Below are 19,832 nucleotides of genomic sequence, written 5' to 3'. Positions count from 1 at the left end.
GAGACACACAGCCGATCGGACAAGAAGTAGTTTCATTTCCCAGTGAGCTTTCCCTCAAGGACTGGGAGAGTGAACACTTGCACCTCATTGCCTAATGGTCAGGGCTGTCAGAGAGGGGCTGAGATTCAGCCTTCAGCCAGCAGGGCAATCTGATCTATCTGCTCATTTTCCAGGTGCAGGAGAGAAGAATTCTCCTGAGCTGCATCCCCAAGATCCTTGCCCTGCCTGAGCACTCAGAGAGGAGCCTGCAGTGAGAGCAGAGCCCAGGCTCAGAGCCAGCCATCATGGGTGAGCCAGTGTGTATGGAGGGATACCAATGGGCTGTGCCACAATTCTTGAGGGAGATCCCTGGATTGTGTCTGAGTGCATGTAGCCATGTGTGGGTGTTTCCACAGAGATTCCCACTATGGAAAGCAAAAAAGCACTGGGCTGTGGTTAAACATCTACATTCTCACTGTAATTAAATGAGTTTATTGCTCATTTTACTCCTACCTCTGCCCATTTAAAGTGCAAGGAGCCCTCGCTCTCCAGCTGACATGAATCAGGAGCACACACTTAAATGCCACGGAATTATGCTGGTGTAAATCCAGCCTGAGCCTCCAAACATGCCAGTATCACACGTGACTTCATATTTGGGGGAAGATGGATGCAAAATGAATGAGGTGGAACTGAAGAACTGTCCCTGCATAGTCCATTTCCAGGCTTTTCAGTGGAGCTTATCACTGTCCTGTCCAGCTCTTGGCTTCATTTTTTCACTTGTGAAACATATCTATTGAAATGGCAATGGAAGTTCAGGCAGTATACTTGCATTATCTAATGCTTCTCCAGTGATATTGCTTTGGCTAATATAACACTGTTTATCCAATATTTTCTAAGAGTTGGAGACTGGAATCTGATCCAAAAAATGTAACTCTTTAATTACTTAAAAAAGCTCAGTGAAATCAATGGGTAAAACCACAGAATTTGATTAGGCATTCTATTAATTTTTCATTATTTCTGTGCACTGTATGATGCTCATTCATGCTAATTACCCTTGCATTTCTCCAATTTATATAAAATATAATATGAAAAATAAAACCCCAGGCATCTGTGGTCTGCCCACTGAGCATTTGTGACATGAAGTTATAGCTCAACAAAAGAATGCCTGAGTATCTGTGTGCACACTGCCTTTACTCCACAAGAAATAGAATACAAAGACTAAAAGAAAGACCAGGGCTATAACATTCCAAGGGATGGGTTTGTTCTTCCATGCTCTGGCCACAGTTTTGCCAAGAGTCAGATGCAGGCTGAATCCGTGTGTGTGCACATCTGGACAGACGTTTGGCAAAGCACTTACATGAGCATATATAATCTAGAATCAGATAGACAAATACTGGTATCATTACATTAAAAAGAAATTCTGAACACAGGAGTAATCACTTGGATATTTATTTAGCTATTGTTAGACATTTGATTCCATTAAATAGGCCCTGATTCATATAATAAATATTTAGTCACAGATTAACTCCCTGCAAAATTAGATTGGTTTTTAATAACCCTTGTACAAGAGGAAAAAAAAAAAAACAAACCAAAAAACCCCACCCCCTTGCCTTTTCCCAGCTATCCCCTTTCTTGGGATAAGGGAAAAAAAATAAATTTTCTAAGGGCAAAGATACAACCTAAAATCTCTGACAGAAATGAGAAAGAAGTAATTACCATATCTGTGAAATTCGGAGTAGTAAACACATTGTGCTTTTTAAATTTTCTTTTGAATTGGAAAGGAGCAGAGGGCTTTGAATTATGCAAATGGAGAGGAATGTTAGCTCATTAATGTACATGGGAAATTGGTTGAAAGATCTATTGTTTTCAGCTCCTCTTATTTAACTTCCTCTTTGGAAATAAAACTGACCTCTGCTCTTTCCTGCAGCTTTGCATGTCGCACCTTTAAGAGAATGAACCCATCCTGAACTCAAGGCAGTTGGTTCTTTTCCCGCTCTAGCATGAATCTTGGAGAGATTATAACCAATTTAAGCAGGATGGGGGATTCTGTTTCTAACTAGCTAGAAGCAAACTGCTAAGGAACCAGCAAGGGAAAATGAGAGGTATTCACAATAGTCTCCAGCTTGGATTACATGTAACTTGAAAGCACTAGCAGCAGATGCTTGTGGAAGTGATTATGCACTGGATCATACACACATCCTTCTGGCTGCCAACATCACTTAGGCACATTTTGTAGTGTAGGAAAAAACCCCTCCAGTTTACAGGAGAAGGAGCTCAGAGCACACTGCAGAAGGCACCAAGAATTGCGGTGTTTAAAGGAGCTCAGCAGTCACTCTGCTGCTCTGGAGCCCAAGATTGCAGGATCAAAACTTTACCCACAGGATTATGAATTGCAGCCTTTCAGGGATTTCAGCATTTTGCCATATTTTAATTTATAGACATAATGACACTTCAAGTGAGAAAACACTCCTTTCCCTTTTTTTGGCTGACATTGTTTATTGCTAAGTAGGGCAGTTTTATGCATTTATGTAAATAGTAGTTCTAAAAGCTTTTTCCAAGTGATCTTCGTCTGTCTAGCCTTTAGGCTGCAGATGTCATTACACAACTTCACAGTCTATTTGACAGATCCTTAGACACATACAACAAATGGCTTTGGTCATGGCTGGACTATATCTCCTGTGCTACTGCACTTTTTTATTTTAAAGTAATGGAAAGTAACAATGGAAATGTTGGGATTTTTTTCACAATCAATTCATTGACTTTCTATGATTTTTCGGTAAGGAGTCGCTTATCTCTTTGGTTCTGAGTTCAATTGTCCTGGATTTTAATTTTTCCAAGCATCTCACTCTTTCCCTTGCTCTGCATTGCTGTCTTTTTTGCTACTGAAAGCCCAGTAGCCTTTCTCCTGATTTCACTGAGGATCCAAGAAAGCGGCAGCGACTGAGGCTCCTGCAGAGTGACTCTGCTTATTGTGTGGACTGATTACAGGTGGCCTAGACAAAGGGATTTCATTTTTCATTTGTACTAGGCTGCAGAGGGCATCTGCCAAATCAGCCAATCTGGCTGTTCACAGCTGCTGATACAGTGGATTCTTGGTTGTTTTATAGTTGGCTGTCCAGATGCGTAGACTGGCATGATAACTACAAGGCTCCCATGTTACAGCCAGAAACTCATTAAAAGCTGCAATTTATCACCTTCCTGACCATTACACATGACAATATGATTTGCTGAAAGACAGGCAATCTGGTACATGGCTTCTTTAATTTTTTTGTTTAGTTTGGGTTTTTTTTTTTGTTTGGTTTTGGGGTTTGTTTTGTCTTGTTTTGTTTTGCAGGTTTGTTTTGTTTTGTTTTTATCTTCACCAAAATAAATAGGCCAGCTTGGGTCTCATTTTATAACAAAGGAAAAAGATTATCAGTGAGGAGTCCCTAACCTCTTCAAGTATGTGATCCCATTTTTCACCTTTAGGAAATGTGCTGCTCAGCCAATGTTTCTAATTAAAAGAAAAAAAAATCAAACCCTTTTCTTTCTTCTCTCCCAGTCCCAAATATCTGTTGCTATCTCTTGTGGTGAGCAATGCATCTGAATGCTCTCAGTGAAAGGGGAGCCTGGGAAGTCACATTAGGGAGCAGTAGTATCTGTAAGAATGACTCTGGCTACAGCAATGACCTGCTTTTCTGGGCTAGTCACCATTGAGCCAACCTAGAAACACAAGGGGGACCACATAAACCCTTAGGAGCAAGGAGTTCTGCTCTGTTTTGTATCATCCTAGTGCAGGACTATTGTTTGCAGATGTCTTTTGCAGAGCATAAAATGCCAGTTGGAGAAAATCAGAAGTAGTTCTGTGAAAATCTTGAGCATTGGGTTGAATTTATCTTTTCTAAAGATTTCCTAAAGATGAAGCAGATTTCCAACTGGACTCACCTCTTGTAAAATGTGGGAGCAGACAGTGTATTTGGATTATTGCAGAGTTGAAGCACATGCTGCTAACTGAGATGCAAAGAATGAATAAACAATGACTTAATGCCATTCCTGTTTCACAGGGAGCCATAAATATGGGGTAGAAGTTGCTGACTAAGGCACTAATTCAGCAAGTGGTAGAAATTAATCAGGAGGTAATGCCACTTTTATAGGGCAAAAAGGATATGGGAACAGACTCACAGAGCAAAGGGATGAGGCTGAGATCAATTGAATGGGAACAGACATCTTGGGCTAAAGTGGCTGTTGCCAGTGCAACCATTGCTGTCAGTGAACCTGTGTAAGTCATCTTTTATAGGGAGGGGATGAGCAGTGGGGAGAATCTTACAGAGTCTTTGTAAAGCTATGGTGCACTAACTACCAGAGAGTGGTGGGCAGTGCTGCCAGGGCAGCATGAAAGGGGCTTTGTCAGAAAGCAGCACCAGTCCTGGGTCTTCATGCCAAACACCTGTATAGATTTTTCCATCCAAAAAAAAAAAAAATTATATTTTCACCAAAAATGTGGTTGCAAAACCATACAGGCTCAAATTACAGCAGTTTGCACTTGTCTCCTTAAAGTAAATGGGAACTAAACCAGTGCCTTAACTTTTTCTTTCTGTCCCAGGGACATAAAGGCACAACTACTGTTTTATTCCTGTTTTGGTCATTGCTACCTGTACTAATTAAATTACAATATTTCATTTGCTTCACTGGTAGTGCTTTTTCTCCTATTTCCCAGGATTTAGTGAGTTTGCAAAGCACGTAGGGGGCTGTGAAGAATCAAGCCCTGTGTTCACAGAGCCTGTCAGATTCTCCTTGTCTCCTTGAAGGTGTGCACCAAAGCCTGCCTGGAGCTGGCTGCATCAGTGATATGTAATCTCACAGCCCAGCCAAGGACAAATAACCTAATTGTGTTGATCTTAAGAGGTTTCTGAGGTTTCTCTGTATCCTGAAAAGAAGTGAAACCTAATGTCCTGGGAAAGTGTGGTGTGGGGGAAGGAGGTCCCTGCCAGGTGGAGGTGGCTGCAGCCAGGCCCTGAAGGGTTTGGAGAAATCTGTCAAAGGCAGCTTCCCTTCCTATATCCTGCCAAGGAAAAAGGATTTTCTGAGCAGAGTCACATTCCACCAGTGTTTGGCTGCCACCAGTTTTCATTTCACTATGTTTTTTCTACCTGTTTTTAAAGTGGAATATCCCACCCAACTGAAATATCCCACCCTGTCTGAAATGCAAATCTGGAAATAGGAAAGGGGATCCCTGCCATGGGGGGAGCCTGACTCTGCTGAAAAGCACCAAGGGTCTGTGTGATGCCTGCTTTTCCCTGAAGGTGCCCTCTGAGCTTGGGAAGGAGGAAAGAATGGGACCAGGGAAACAGGAGCATCTTCATGTGTGAAGATGTATCAGCATTTGGGATTTATACTGAGTCCCTCCTGACCTAGCAAGGATCAAGAAGGAGGGATTTGTTGTGAAGGAGCACAAAAATTGACTTGTTTCACAAAAGCACAAATGGGTGATAACATAATCACATGACTTGGAGGTAAAGGTTACCTCAAGGTAGCATCACCAACTTAACTTCTTGTACATAATTCCTGACTGGCACTCACTCTTGCCTGTAGTTAAAAACCACAATTTGTGAAATATTAAGATTTCCCAGATGATTTGTGTCATATCTTCAGCCTCTTTCTATCAGGAAGCCTGTAGCAAATGTCTTACCTGTTTTCTTCCTTGCTACAGTTTAAGCTCATTGCTGGTCATATCCACCAAGGCAATCTGGACAGGGCAGGTCTCTCCTCTTCTCTTTTTATCAACTTCTTTCAGTTTTTGAAGAAAGTTATCATGTTTATCTACAGCATCTTCTTCCTCAGACTAAATGTCACTTTATTGAATCTTGCATCATAAATCATCTTTGTACAAAGGCTGACATATTTTCACTTCTTTTTTTTTCCATTTTCCCTCCATCTATCTTTTCTTGTCTTCTCTCTAACTGATACTTTACCTGTCCTCACTCCTTTGCCACAATCTGATTCTGTCCTTAATTATTTTCTCCATCTATTTCATGATTCTGTAACAGGGTTTGTTCTGGAATTCGTGTTTCTTCTTATTCTGCTTTGCCTTCCTGCTTTTGCAAAGAATGATCCTTAAGTATTGAAGCATTCTTTGCTTTCCTGGTTAAAGGAGAAGTGTTGACTGAGAGCAACTTTACCATTCAGGATCTGCTAAGCTGGAGCTCCAGCTTAGCCAGCAGCTTGTCCAGCCCCAGGCAAGGCATCTGACCTTGTTCTTCCTATGAGTTTCTTGAGGGCGTGCATGATTTTTAAAAATATGATAGCTTATTGAAAGAAATGTATATAAAAACACACTAGCACCAGGCTGAAAATTTGAGCTAGGTTTTAAGGGGTCTAGGTCTCCTTAAGAGCTCCCATTTTTCTGGTCACAGGCAGTTTTTAGCTTTACTTTAAAGAACCACACCAGAAATGGAAAGTTTATGTCTAATTAGTGCTCACAGGCTTCACAGCTGTCATAAGGCTAAGTGACATAAAGATGGAGCAGATTAAGTGGTGTTACATCCACAAACCAGTATCATCAGTGTGAAAATTGATTCCTCCAACTGAGGGCTGCCATAGGTGCTGGGATTCCTGTTTGTGGGGTTTGTAATGTCCTCATGCCAAAACCAGATCATGGGGATGTTGCTGGTATTGGACTTATGCACTTGTAGTGTCTCCTTAACCCAATTTTGTTTCTCCAGCCACAGCTCTGCACAATTGAAAGGCAAAGTTAATCTTTTTAAGTTAATATAGAGATTTTTATTTACATAACTAATTGCAAGATAATGAATTTGTACCAAAAAAATTCCTTTTCTTCATTAAAAAAATACTGCAGAAGAAAACTCTGCATCTGGATATTGTTCTGTGCAAAGGACAGATTGTTGACATTCCTGGGCAATTCTGCTCTCTGGCAAAGGAGAGCTTCTTAACAAATGCTCTGATGTACAAGTGCCTGAGGGCTTGTTCACATGGGAAAATCCAGTAGCATTATTCATACCTCTTCACTACAGAATATGAGTACCCACATGGGAACTCAGCAGGGGTATAATTATTTTGCTCTAGAAAAGTCAAAAGTACCTTTATATAATTTTTCCCCAAAAGAGTTAGCAGTGGCCCAGGTAATGTGATGGCCCAGAGGAAATGCATTTGGGGACATCAGAAAGGATTGCTTTGCACAAAAGCAGCTCTTTCCCTGTGTGACAGGAAAGAGCTGCTTTTTTTCCCTGCTTGTGAGCCCCTCCTTTTTTTTCCTCACACAAAATGCTCTGTGTCTACTGTAAAAACCCACCTCATTTGACAGAGAAACTAAAACAAACACCACGTACTTATTCACCCCCCCCATTCTTTTAATTATTGATCAAGTTTTGCTGCACTTACACTTTTCTTCTGTCAGTGCATCCTCTGAGCACCACACCCAGACAGATGCTATCTGAGCAGTGACTGCAGCTCAGAAGGATGTGCTGTATGCTGATGGAGAGGGGTAGTGCTCCCTCAGGAGCATAAGCCAGAACAGAATCCAAGCATTGCAAAGCAGTGTTACATTTTAGAGGATATTACCAGGATGTGCTGCACCTGCAGCTATGAACTTCATTTGTATAGCAGAAGAGCAATCTCTGTGCTGTAAAATCCAGGGTTTGGAGGGATGGCAGAGAGACAGGGGGGTGGCCTTTGCAGTTCTGCCCTGTGTGTCTACTCTGGCCCTTGCAGCTCTCGCTGGGTGACCCGCAGCAGGTGGTACAGCTCGGAGAGGGATTTCAGAGCCCTCTGGTGCCCCGTGGCACCCGTGTGCCCCGGCTGAGCACACTCCTGCACGGCTTTCTGCAGCTGCAGCTGCAGGGGCAGGGAAACCAGCGCTCCTCTGAGATTTGGGGAAAACCAGCGACGGAATATTTTGTCACAAATGACCTGGGGAAAGGAAAAAGAGCAGATCATTGTGTCTCAGGAGCTAGGACTAATGCCCTGCTGCTTCCCTGGGACTGTAGCAAAATGTCATCTGAACCCAAAGTGCCTTTAGCCATTCAAAGAGGGAGGTATAGGAAAGGAGCATCCATAAAATCCATACTCTAGCCCTTCTCAGGCTTCTCCTGAACTTCACACATCTTATGGGTGGCTGGGGGAGCTGGGGTTGTTTAGTCTAGGAAAGAGGATGCTGAGGGAGGACCTTATAGCCCTCTATAAGTACCTGAAAGGAGGTTGGAGCCAGGTGAGGATCAGCCTCTGCCCCCAGGTAACAAGCAGTATAAGGGGAAATGGCCTCAAGCTGTGCTAGGGGAGGTTTAGATTGGATATTAGGCAAAATTTCTTTACTGAAATGGTTGTCAAGCACTGGAACAAGCTGCCCGGGGAATTAGATGAGTCACTGTCCCTGGAATATTTAAAAGATGTGTACATGTGGCACTAGAGTTATGATCTGTTGGTGGACCTGGCAGTGTTGGGTTAATGATGATGATGATCTTAAAGGTGTTGATGATCTTAAAGGTGTTTTCCAACCTAAATAATCCTATGATGCTGCATAATGAGTGGTGAAGGGGTGGGAGAAGCAGGCAAAAGGCCAACAAGCTACGCCCCCCAAGCCTTTCTGTTTCACCAGTGCCTCCCGCCAACACAAACTGGGTGAGCTGTAAGACACCTCATCCAAAGCCAAGAACCCCATGGACACCCCTGTCCAGTACATCCACACACTGCATCTGTAGAGTGGAGAATCACAACCACTGCTTACACCTGGACAGCCTCAGCTTCCACAGAATCACAGCATCACTAAGGTTGGAAAAGACTTTTAAGATCATTGAGTCCAAGTGTCAATGCAGCACTGCCAAGTCTATCACTAAATCATGTCCCAGGTGCCACATCTACAAGTTTTTTGAACACTTCCAGGGACAGTGATTTCACCATTTCCCTGTTCCAATGCTTGACCATTCTTTCAGGAATTTTTCCTCATATTCAACCTAAACCCTTCCTGGTTCAACTTGGTGTCATTTTGTGTTTCCTACCACCTATTCCTTGGGAGAAGAGGCCAACTGCATCCTGCATCCTCCTTTCAGGTAGTTACCAAGAGCAATAAGATGTCTCTGAGCTGCCTTTTATCAAGCCTAAACATCTCCAGCTCCCTCAGCCACTCCTTGCAAGACTTGTGCTCCAGACCCTTCATCACTGCATTGCCCTTCTCTGGACATTGTCCAGCACCTCAATGTCTCTGTTGAAGTGAGGGGCCCAGAAATGAACACAGGATTTGAAGTGCAACTCAAGAATGTGACTTTACCATCAGTGGAGAGAGGAGCACTAATCCCCTGCTTACTCAGCTGTCCTGTCTGTGACACTAAACTAACACCTACAGAAAATCATGGCAAATAAACACTATATAGAGAGAATATAAAGATCTGTTTATGTGCCCCAAGACAAGATTTCTGAACAGGACATTTATGTGGACATACTTAAAAACCTGATTTTCTTCATTTCAGATTCTCCTTGTACATACAGTGCATTTTATAGTCAGTGTGCTTTTAAAAGGAATGGATGCATAAAACAGCTGTGTCTACTCACTTGCAAGTTGTTATTGGCTCTCTGTGCTCCACATTTTCTGATTTTCAGATTGCATTTTGAAAAGCAATCAAAGAAATTGCAATCTTCGTCTCCTGTGCACTTCTGTTCCAGGATGTCCTTCATTTTGGGTTCAAAAAAGGCCATATCCACATCAATGGCTACCACCTGTGAATCAAAACATCCCATCAGATCTGGCATGGCACAGCCTCCGGGACAGGGCTGAGCAGGCATTCTTTGATGCCGGCTTTGGGAAATGATGTGCTGAGAGCATCTGCTGCAGGGGAACTGGGATCACAGGGGCTTTATTTCACTTAACTGAGCCACACTAACCTTATAAACACCACTTTTTAAACAAAAACAGCCAATGTTCATGACACCAGGAATGGAAAAATTATTTGTGAACAATACGCATCCCTGGGGTGAATTGGACTGATTCACCTTAAAGTGGACCTATCCAGTCTGAAGATGGATTTACTTGCTGGTGCAGCACATGCAGATGGCACCTCAACCCCTCAATTACATGATGGTGCCCAATTACCCATGGGCCAGACAGTGTCATTTAGAACTCAGCATTCTGACTTTGCCAGTGTGGAGAGGAGCAGTGGGATGTGCAAGGATAGCTGCACCTGGTACAGCTCCTGCAAACCTGTCCTTGCATTCTGTGAGTTTGATTCTGTTCAGCTGTAGGAGGAGATCCCTGACGTTGCTGAAAGCTGGGTCTGACTTTGTGCAGTCTTCTTTGCTATGGTTTGACACATTTATTGTGCACAGTTCTTGTTCTTATAGTCCAGAAATACGTTCTGTAACAGAGTCCAGCCAGCAGCTGGTCACAGCAGAAAACACCTGAGTGCAAGGGGTCAGTCCCTTTCCTCCCCTGGCAGGAGGCTCTCAGAGCAGTGCATACACAGCACAAAGTGTTGGCAAAACCACTCCCCCGTGCTGGGGGTGAGACCTCTCTGCAAGCCAAGGGCTGTGGGCTCAGTTTCTGCCAGTGCCACTCCACCCCTGAATGCTTCACTTAAAGAAATCACAGCAATAAAGAGGGAAAGAAAGAAATCCAATACAGGGATGGCAGCTGCCTGATGTGAGCCAAGCTGTGGGTAACCAGAGGGAAGGAAGCCAGTCTCCAACATCATGGATGTGCAGCCAGCAAATGTTCACAGCTGCATTTCACACTTGACAGTCAGGATCAGGGATGTTCTCTCTCAGCATATGACACACGTTTTCCTAGAGGAAAATGTCTGGGACCTGGGCAAAGCAGAGTTACTCGGGCTCAAATGGTAGTTTTATTTTTCAGATTCGACCTCCCAAGTAACAGGAGAAGATGAACTGTGTGACTGGAACAGCAACTGGATCAACCCCAGGAACTAAAGATGTCTGGTTTGGTAGAAGGCCAAATAAACCTTCCACAGGCAAAATAAAGAACATAGTCTAATCTTCATTTTGTTCTACTCCTTTTTCCATAGGGAAAAATCTTACAGAGATGAGGGGCATATCTTAAAAACATAAGTATTTTTAAGCATTTTGGAGAGCTCTATAATGATGATGTAGCCTAAGGAATTTTACATGTTTGGAAAGGCAATTTTTTTTTTGTTCTTTACTTCCTAAAGCTCTCTATGGTTTTGCTGTTCAGTTCTCTGGAGAAGTGACAGTGAGAGTAGAGCAGGGTTTCCCCAGTCCCAGCATCAGTGTTCCACCTCCCAGGAGGGTCTTTGCCAGCATGTTTGACAATCCTATCCATTGTTCCACTAGGAAAAGCAGCCCTGGTTCCCAAATATGTGGCTCCAAAGGATTCAGTGGTTTCACTGAAATTCTTTCACAAAAATGTGTGGGCATCCAGCTAGACCCTGTGAAGACACATCTGGCTGACACTCTGCCCATAAACAGCTATGTTTTGGTGGGCTTTGCTATGATCATAGCTGATGAAAAAAGTACCTAAGGAAATATAGGAAGGACCCAACTTGGCTCATGACCTGATTTAAAGTCATGCTTAACGTGCTGCAATTTTTCAGTTTTCTCTGAAGTATTGGTAAAAGAGGAAGCTTTCCCAGAGCACTGTGCATTCACCCAAACCTCCTTCTAACTCTGTACCTTATGTGGCTCCACGGCAGCTTAAATTTCTCCTGGATGATCTACCAGACAGCTCCTCTCTGTGCTGCAGGAGAGCTCATGAAGACTGGAGGCTTATCCCCACCACATGAAAATAATCCACAAAGAAAAGCTATTGCATTCCAAGCACATTTCTTTGGGCATTAGAAACCTCATTATTTAAATGAGGAATAGTGGTACAGTTGTGAGGTTTTTATTATCCTATACAAGAAACCAGTAAGTGAAAAAGTTGCTTGAAACAAACAGGAGAGACAAAAAAGAGGCTGCATTGCTGTGTTTCCATTCTGGAAGTGGTTGGTCACTGGAAGATCCTGGCAAAGCAAACCAAACCAACAGGACTTATAAGAGAAGACACATTGGGTATTCATCCCCTTTCCCTAAATGGAATCTATTTGCCTGTAAGTAGGTTGTGAAACAGATGCTCTGGTCTGTGCTCAGCCACAGACAGCCACAGCCCTGAGTAACTGAGGAAGATGGGCATAGCCTGCTTTGAGGAATTCCTGCTTTGCCTAAACAGTGGTACGGCTTGCTTCAGTTTCTTGCTGTAGCTCCTCACCCATTCCCTGCTCAGCTGCTGCATTGCACCTGAATAAACAGTGGGAGGGGAGGGAAGGTGAAGGGGAAACACTCTAATTGCTCTTAATGGCTGTATGTTTAGGTAGTGTTTGTCTAGTACTCTGAAGATACAAGTGTTACATTAACACTCAGTAAGTACTAAAAATAGTCTCTAAAGTCCCTGAAAATGCTTTATATTCACTCAGAGTGCAGAAACTCCACTGATGACGCTGCAAATTGGGGACCTAGTTCAAACACTCACTGCAGATTGGTACTTCCAATCTGTAGACAAAATTCCAACCAAAACCAGAGGAATTTCTGCCCAGAGAACGAATGTGAGCTGCACTACTACTTAGGAAATATAGATAGCAATGAGGTCCGAGTTACAGCTGCACCATTAGAAGTCAAAGAGTGACAGTAGTAGGGAGCTTCACGTTGCTGTCCTTGCATAGTTTCCAGACCAGATAAGCTGACCATCAAGGCACAAATATGTGTGTTTGGATGTGGGGAGTTCCCCTTGTGTCAGATCGTGAATTCGGCCTTAGCTTTCAAATTCATACAGTTTTTCCATTTCAGCATCACTACCAGAAATATGACTCAAATTGCAGCTTCATTTAGAGCTTTTGAAATCCCCTTGTCTCCAAGAGGCATCCCCCACCACATCCTTGCACCGGTGCCTTTGAAGAAGCGAAACAAAACAGAAACGAGCAAGGAGTTTTCAAAATAAGCAGCAGGATTTAGCACTCCAGAAATGTGGCTGTACACATTACAAAGAGGAAAAGCAGCAGAGAATCTCCCTCGATGCTTGTAAATTCATTGGCTTTGCAAAAACTTATCCAAAGGCTGTTCAAGGAGGGAAGTGGCATTTTTACACAGTCACCTTCAGACTAGAATTTGACCTCAAGTTCCTGGAACGCCACCCCAAAGGCCTAACTTACCGTGAGATCGTGCCTGATAGCGAAGTTTTCTGGCTTGATGTCGCACAGGTGAAGGCGGTGAGAGAAATCGTTATCAAAATGCTGCACCATGTCCAGAAAGCTGAGTGCAATGTCAATGATGGCTCTCACCCTGCTTCTGTGTCCACTAAGGGAGGGGCCCATCACGTTTTCCAAAGGAAAAAGAGTTTTGTGCCAGGCATGTCCAGCTGTGAGATACTCCACAGCATAAAAGTGTCCACAAGAGCCAATAATTCGTAGCACATGTTTGCTGAAGTCCTGCAGCAAACTGAAGTAGATATATTCTTCCTGCTGGAGCAAGGACCACATGCTGGCCACCTGTGCTTTCCAACGTGGTCCCTTCTTCCTTGTCCACAGGGGCCCCATGGTATTGTTAGACAGTTCTAGCCCCAGGGCATTTTTGACCTCCAAAGCTACCATAAGCAGAAGCTCTGTTTCAGGGATATCCTGTGTTTCCACCTCCTCTAGCATACTGAGGTGCTGGTAGCTTGAAAAGCTTTCTTTTTTAGATTTCAGTATGATGGGCTGGCCTCTCCAATCAGCCTGAATGACCTTCTTACCTCTGTCATAGTAAAGGCAGTGTTTGTACACCAGCTTCTGTGCCACACACAGGTCTTCACAGAGGTCCCCAGTCAGGGCTCCACTGCTGTAGTCGAGGCACTGGAGTGAAAGAGCAGAATATTCATAGCAGAACCATACCCCTACGGACCATGCAGAAGAAAGACAAATAATGAGCAACTGTCCTAAGCTTGAGAGGATTGCAGCAGTCATGAAACTGCAAACACACACCTGCAATCATTGGGTCATTCAGTGTGTTTTCAGAAGTCTAGAGGGATCTATTACCAGGGGAGTTTTCCTTCAAAACAGGGATTATGGGGATGGTAAAGGGCAGGCTTTTCAGGGGCAAGGAAAGGGACTGGATGACCTGTTAATCTGAAACTTTTTACACGCATGAGTTCAGTGGGACAAACTTTAAACACTTGGGCTGTGCTGTGTATGACTATGGGTTGTAACGCTTTAGGCACACAGTAATGCAGCACTTCTCTGGTAGGTTCAGGGCAGCATAACTTAGACATTGCCACTAAAACTAAAGGAAAATCCATGTGTAGCTGCCTTTCTGGGACATTCCACAGCTCTGCATGTTGCAGCCTTGCACTCAACATACTCTGAAGGAAGCTGTGGTAACCTCCTCCTGTATCACCAAGAAACACAGAGGTTGCATTAGATGAGTTTTGGACCAAGAAATTTCAGAATTTTTGAGTATGCAAATGCTGCAGAACACAATGACTCTCCAGTTTTATATGCAGCTATCAGAAGTGACATTTTAATATTAATTGCTTCAATACTTAATCTTTTATTAACTGGAAATAAATCAGTCTTTGGAAACAAGGGAACTGCTGCTTAATAGTTAAGTGGTCAATGCAAATTAGTGCAAGAACTGCAAGGATTCCCTCACCAGTTCTTCTCTCAAGCCAGAATAATTTCCATAATATCATTTCCAAAAGTGGAGGCAGTTGATGTATTGCTGTGGTCATTCAGAAGTGCAGCTGTAGGGACTGCTTTGGGTTGCTCAGTAGAGGAGAGGATCAGAAGTCTCTGGTGAAAGGGGAATAGAGGGGATGGTGTAGAAAGCCAAACATCTGTGAGGCAGCTTGACAGTGTCATCCACCTCCATTGCTTTCTGGCATTTGAACCTTCATTTAAACAAACTGGCAGGTCCCCCCTGCACGTGCAGAAGATGTGGTGGCTGCCTGAGCCCCACCTCATTTGTGACTGGCTGTTACAAGAGGGACATGATCATAGGATCCAAGCAATGTATTTTCTTGGGACAGTCCCTGAGGTGTGTACATCAGAGGAATATGTGCTGATGCCAAGCAACATTTAGAGCGCAGCCTTAAACAACACACGGGGGAATGGGTGGAGGATTAAGTCCAAAATCCAAAAATGGTGATCAGTGGACAGAAACAGCTCACTGAGGGCAGTTCAGTGAGAAATAAAATTTATTTATATTCTGATGTCTCACAGCCCAAGTGGGAACATTAGGTGGCAGCAAGGAGTGTCAGGTAGGCAAATTCTTGCATGAGTGACTGGACACTGAGTCCATGCATGGACACACACATCTGCATCCTCATCCACATCAGGATGACTAAAGAGACTCACTCAGACTTCTGAGACTCACTCAGACTTAGATCTTCAGACTACAGAGCATGCAGATCAATGATCTTGCTTTTGAAAATTTACTCCTACTATTGTAAAACAATTTTACTCCACCTTTTTAAGTAGGAAATGTAGTTTTCTCAACAAAAGTAGGTTAGCGGTTCTTACCATCTGGAGCTCTAAGCAATTTTAGAAAGAAAATTACAAACAGAAGGCATTTTTTGGGGTTTCTTTGGATTGTAAGTATAAGCACATTTAAAACTCTATTGAAGGGCCACAATCTAATTCTCTTCTGGTACAATAAGAGAAGATAGGACTTAGTCATGTAATTGGGTTCACATGGGTGCATGCCTGCCCCTGTGGACAATTTTATTGTGGTTCACTCTTAGAGGGTTCACATGCATGGACTTACAGAACACATGACCATGACCTGTAGCCAAACATGTCAAGGCACAGCTTATTTTCCTGTGTTGACACCACATCATTCTTAATGGCATTAATGAAAAAAAGTCATTGTGGAAAAAGCAGACTCAGATTTCACAGGCAGAAGAGACAGGTCCTTTTGGAACCTGCTTACTATTTAGGACTTTTCTGCTGTTTTTTCAGTAGATGCTATAAATATTTGATTATTAACCTAGTATCTGACAAACAGTGTTGGAATCATATTCTTCTTACAATGAACTTGTGCAGTGTTTTGCAAACTGGGATTTTTGAAAGAGGACTTGACCAAAGAGCTCATGGTCTCACAGTGATGAAACACAGATCAGCCTTCCAGAAGTGCATTCTCAGCTGGTCACAAAGGCAAGCAAGGCTTTCAAAAAGACTTCCTCAAGGAAGCAATCAAGAAGATTGAACCATTTCCCATCAGCCTTTTAGGCATAGTTTGCACTGGTAGTTCATCTTGTAGCAATTATTTGATGCTTACATCCATTCTAAACACAGTTTTACAGGACAGTCTTCCATCATATTGGCATGGCTTGTACTGTTGTGCTCCCCAGTGTACTAGCTTGTCATTTATAGTATTAAAACACAAATTTGGTGGACTGAAAGCATTTAACCAGGTAATACAGATTACCCTGCCATGACACAATGGACCATTTATTATTTACACAGGAAGCTTTCCACTAACTTCCAACTTCACTATACAAGATTGTCCATCATCCTGCTGATAAAAGGAAGAATCAGCTCCCCAGAGAAATATTTCAGGAATGGTCCTCGAACCTAACTGCCATCCCTGTCTTAATGACTGAAGTTTGAGATCTCTTGATGAGACAGTTTTAAATCGACCTAGTGACTGACCTTTGAAAGCCATGGATTCTTCTTTCAGTGCCAAATACTTAAAACTAAAATATGAAAGTGCTACTAAGCCAAAAGCCTTACAAAGAAGCAGCTGTACTACACAAAAATGCACACACAAGCACAGCTTGGACTCATTCATATGTATCTTATTAAAATTGGCTGCATAATTTTTAATGTCTTCAGTGGACTTATCAAGTTTAAATGAATGTGAAAGCTTAAATTAATGTAAACCTTGCTAAGGATTTAAATAAATTTAAATAACTCACTGTACCACCATCAGTGCCCTGAAACTGATGTTTTGCCTAGTTAGCTACTAGTTCTGTGTAAATGCAATACACAGCCAGGTTTGGAAGGCACCAAAATTAATTGATTTCTCCAGAGGGAACAGAAATTGATTGCTACGGCTTAGTGTGTTCAGTGTGAATGAAGATGAGACTGGCATTAGGAAAGAGCAAGGGGATAGTTATTTCTGAGAGTAAAAGTTGGTCTCTGCAAATTGCCCAGTGCTATTTTAGCCTTCTCAGTGCAGTACACATCTGCATAGATGTATATCTTACTCAGAATAAGGAAATAAAACCTTCAAAAATGCCACCTGAAAGGGCATTTGCACTCACTTCCTTAAAATATCTAATCTCCTACTGAGAGATAACTAGTAAAATAGTTTTTCTAAGTTGATTTTTGCTTAATGGAAGGTGTGAGACTCAAGCTATCAGGTTATTTGTTTCACGGATCAGTTGCACTTTCTGTAACTGTGAAACTCATGCTTTGTTCAGAAGATGTAGAAAAACTTATTTTGGGGCAGATGAAGACAAGCTCATTTCCTAATTATTCCACTAGAAGAACAAGCCCTTTCTAACTTCATCTGGGAAAACTGTTGCTTACAAACCTTCACGATACTACTGATGATTCATTCACCTACGCACAGACAAGCCCAGCGATCTCAGCTACGGTTCTTCTGGAAGGAGGGTCTGAACCTGAGCTGTCTCAGTGATAGAGACAACTCTCCAAGCCTGCGACTGAAATCTGATCCCTGGGCTTTTGAAGCCTTGTCTGACGCTTTCCAAACTGAAGAACAGCAACAAGTCTCTGTCCATCTGTTTATTGGTGACTGCGACGGCAAGGACCTGGACCTCCCTGAGCTTGGCAGCTCCGTGCACCTCCATATCTCAGTGCTCTTCCCGAACACATAAGGATGAGGCAGGAATCATTCCTTCAGCTGCAAACCTGAGCTCAGCCCTACTTCCATCTGGTTCCTGAGGTACTGAAACTGGAACTCCCTGCCATTAAACACATGTTGTCAGGACCACTGCCTACACTTGATATTCCTTTATTATACAGAATTAAGGAAAATCTATGATCAGTTTTTGCTTGCTTGCAGTGATAGATTGTTTAATTCCCACTAGGATTCCTCCTTTCCCACCTAACCACTGGCACTACAGATACCCTGACTAAGAAACAAAATTGAACTAAAAGCATTAACCCACGCTGCTCCTCTTCATAAAGTGTTTCCTACACAATCCTTAATCTGTTCATTATTGTTTTTAAGAGAAACCTTATTGAATATTCGCAAATCCTTTCTTGAATTTTAACCACGTCTTACACAGCCCCCGCGAGACCATAAAGGAAGCGATACAAGCTGCCTGACACTTCTGAAAGACGACTTTTGAATATCAGCTTCTCGGCTAAAAACAAGCAAAAACTCCCACCACACGGAGGAAAGCTTTCCTCCTCTTCGGAGCGTTCGGCTTAGGCAGCGCACCCGCATCCCACGCCCGGGAGCCGGTCCGCCGCCTGCACCTGACCAAGCCCCGGGAAGGGAGGCAAGGAGGGAGGGAAGGAGGTAGGGAGGCAGAGAGGTAGGGAAGGAGGCAGAGAGGCAGAGAGGGAGGGAAGGAGGTTGGGAGGCTGGTAGGGAGGGAGGCAGCCGCCCGCCCGTGCGCACCGGGGGCGCCGGCGATGCGGCACCTCCGGCGGCCGGAGCCGGGCAGGGCGCCCCGAGAGCAGCCCCGACGGACCGACCGCCAGCCCCTCGTCCCGCCGGGCAGCCCTGGGGAGATGCCCCGCGTCCCGCCGGGGCACGTACCAGCCTGGCCAGGATCCGCTGGCTTTTCTCGTCCGTGCAGCTCTCGGAGAAGACGCTCCTGTGGAGGAGGAACAGCGCAGCGCTCACCACCACCCAGCAGGCAGCCCAGAGGAGGAGCAGCAGCAGGGCGCATCGCCGCCAGATTTTGAGCCGCAGTCGCTTTAAGCCCGGGATGCCCCTCATCGCCGCGCCGGGGCTGCGCTGGGGCGGCCGCTTCAGCCGCGGCGGCCCCGAGCGAGCGAGCGGCGGCGGGGCCGGGGGAGCCGCGCTGCGCCCCCCGCACGCCCGTCCCACTCCCGCCGGCGCCCGGCGCCCGCCGCCCCCGCCGGGCTGCCCCGGCCCGCTCCCGCCCCCTGCCCGGGCCGGGGCTGCCCTGGCGGAGCCCGGAGCGCCCCTTTTGAATTTAAACCACGTAGTTCCGCCGGCTTTTGTCTGCGCTCCCCTGTGCCAAGCGGCCCCTGCAGCCACTTGGCGGCTGCTGCCCGCGCCCCCCGCCTCTCCTCTGCGAGTTTCTCACCCGAGAATAAAAGGAGTTTGAAGGGTGATGAATGCTGCTCTGGGAACCCTTTGCCATCCAGGCGGCTGCTCGGTACTTTAAAAGAGGCAGCCTGGAGACGGACAGGTCTCTCTGGTGAAAGCTTCGTGTCCCGACAAATGGGAAAAGGAATAAAAAGTTGTCATTTATTCTGGAGTAACTTCTCCGTTTTATCCTCCCGGAGCTCACGGAGGAAGAGAGAGAAGAGACTCAGACGCCCTTTCAGTAACGCAGCCCCCAGTGCCCCCCCGGTGGGTCGCCCCTTGGCTCCCCAGCAGCTCCCCCAGCCCCCGTGGCGGGGTGCAGGCTGGCCCCTGCCAGCGTCCCCGGGTCCTGCCTCCCTCGGCGGCCGGCGGACAACGCCAGCCGAGCGGCCACTGGGGATACTTTGCCAAAAGAGGCAGGGTGTACTGGGTGCCAGGATGCTGGGGTCGACAGATTGCCTCCCTGCCCTCTTGTTGTCGCCCTGTAGCTGTGTCCTTGTTATTGTGTGGTCAGCTCCACCGGACAGCCTCTATTTGACCTCGTTAACCTTTCTGAGAGGTCAAAGACTCAGATGTTTGTTCCCGTGCGGCAAGGAAGGTCCTGACATCCTTTCCTCACTCCAGGTGCAGATGTT

General features: G+C 44.7%; 1 protein-coding gene across 1 annotated transcript; it reads right to left on the bottom strand.

Annotated features, from left to right (window-relative positions):
* Positions 1 to 1,467: 1,467 nt before the first annotated feature.
* DIPK1C (divergent protein kinase domain 1C) lies at positions 1,468 to 18,861 on the bottom strand. Its single transcript, XM_030227213.2, has 4 exons — positions 18,679 to 18,861; positions 13,122 to 13,799; positions 9,520 to 9,684; positions 1,468 to 7,884 (listed from the first exon to the last, which is right to left on the bottom strand). Exons 1-4 carry the CDS (start codon positions 18,859 to 18,861, stop codon positions 7,669 to 7,671), a joined length of 1,242 nt encoding a protein of 413 aa, XP_030083073.1. The 3' UTR covers positions 1,468 to 7,668.
* Between the last annotated feature and the right edge of the window lie 971 nt (positions 18,862 to 19,832).

This window comes from Serinus canaria, chromosome 2 (genome assembly GCF_022539315.1).
Source record: "Serinus canaria isolate serCan28SL12 chromosome 2, serCan2020, whole genome shotgun sequence".
In the NCBI taxonomy this organism is placed as follows: domain Eukaryota; kingdom Metazoa; phylum Chordata; class Aves; order Passeriformes; family Fringillidae; genus Serinus; species Serinus canaria.
The sequence above is the reverse complement of the archived record's forward strand: the minus strand, read 5'-3'. Positions and strand labels throughout refer to the sequence as shown.

Coding starts and splice junctions, on each gene's coding strand:
- DIPK1C (XM_030227213.2), bottom strand. CDS start 18,861: ATGAGGGGCATCCCGGGCTTAAAGCGACTGCGGCTCAAAATCTGGCGG. Junction 13,800..18,678: donor AGCGGATCCTGGCCAGGCTG/GTACGTGCCCCG, acceptor CTTTCACTCCAG/TGCCTCGACTACAGCAGTGG. Junction 7,885..9,519: donor GAGCCAATAACAACTTGCAA/GTGAGTAGACAC, acceptor TCCTTTCCCCAG/GTCATTTGTGACAAAATATT.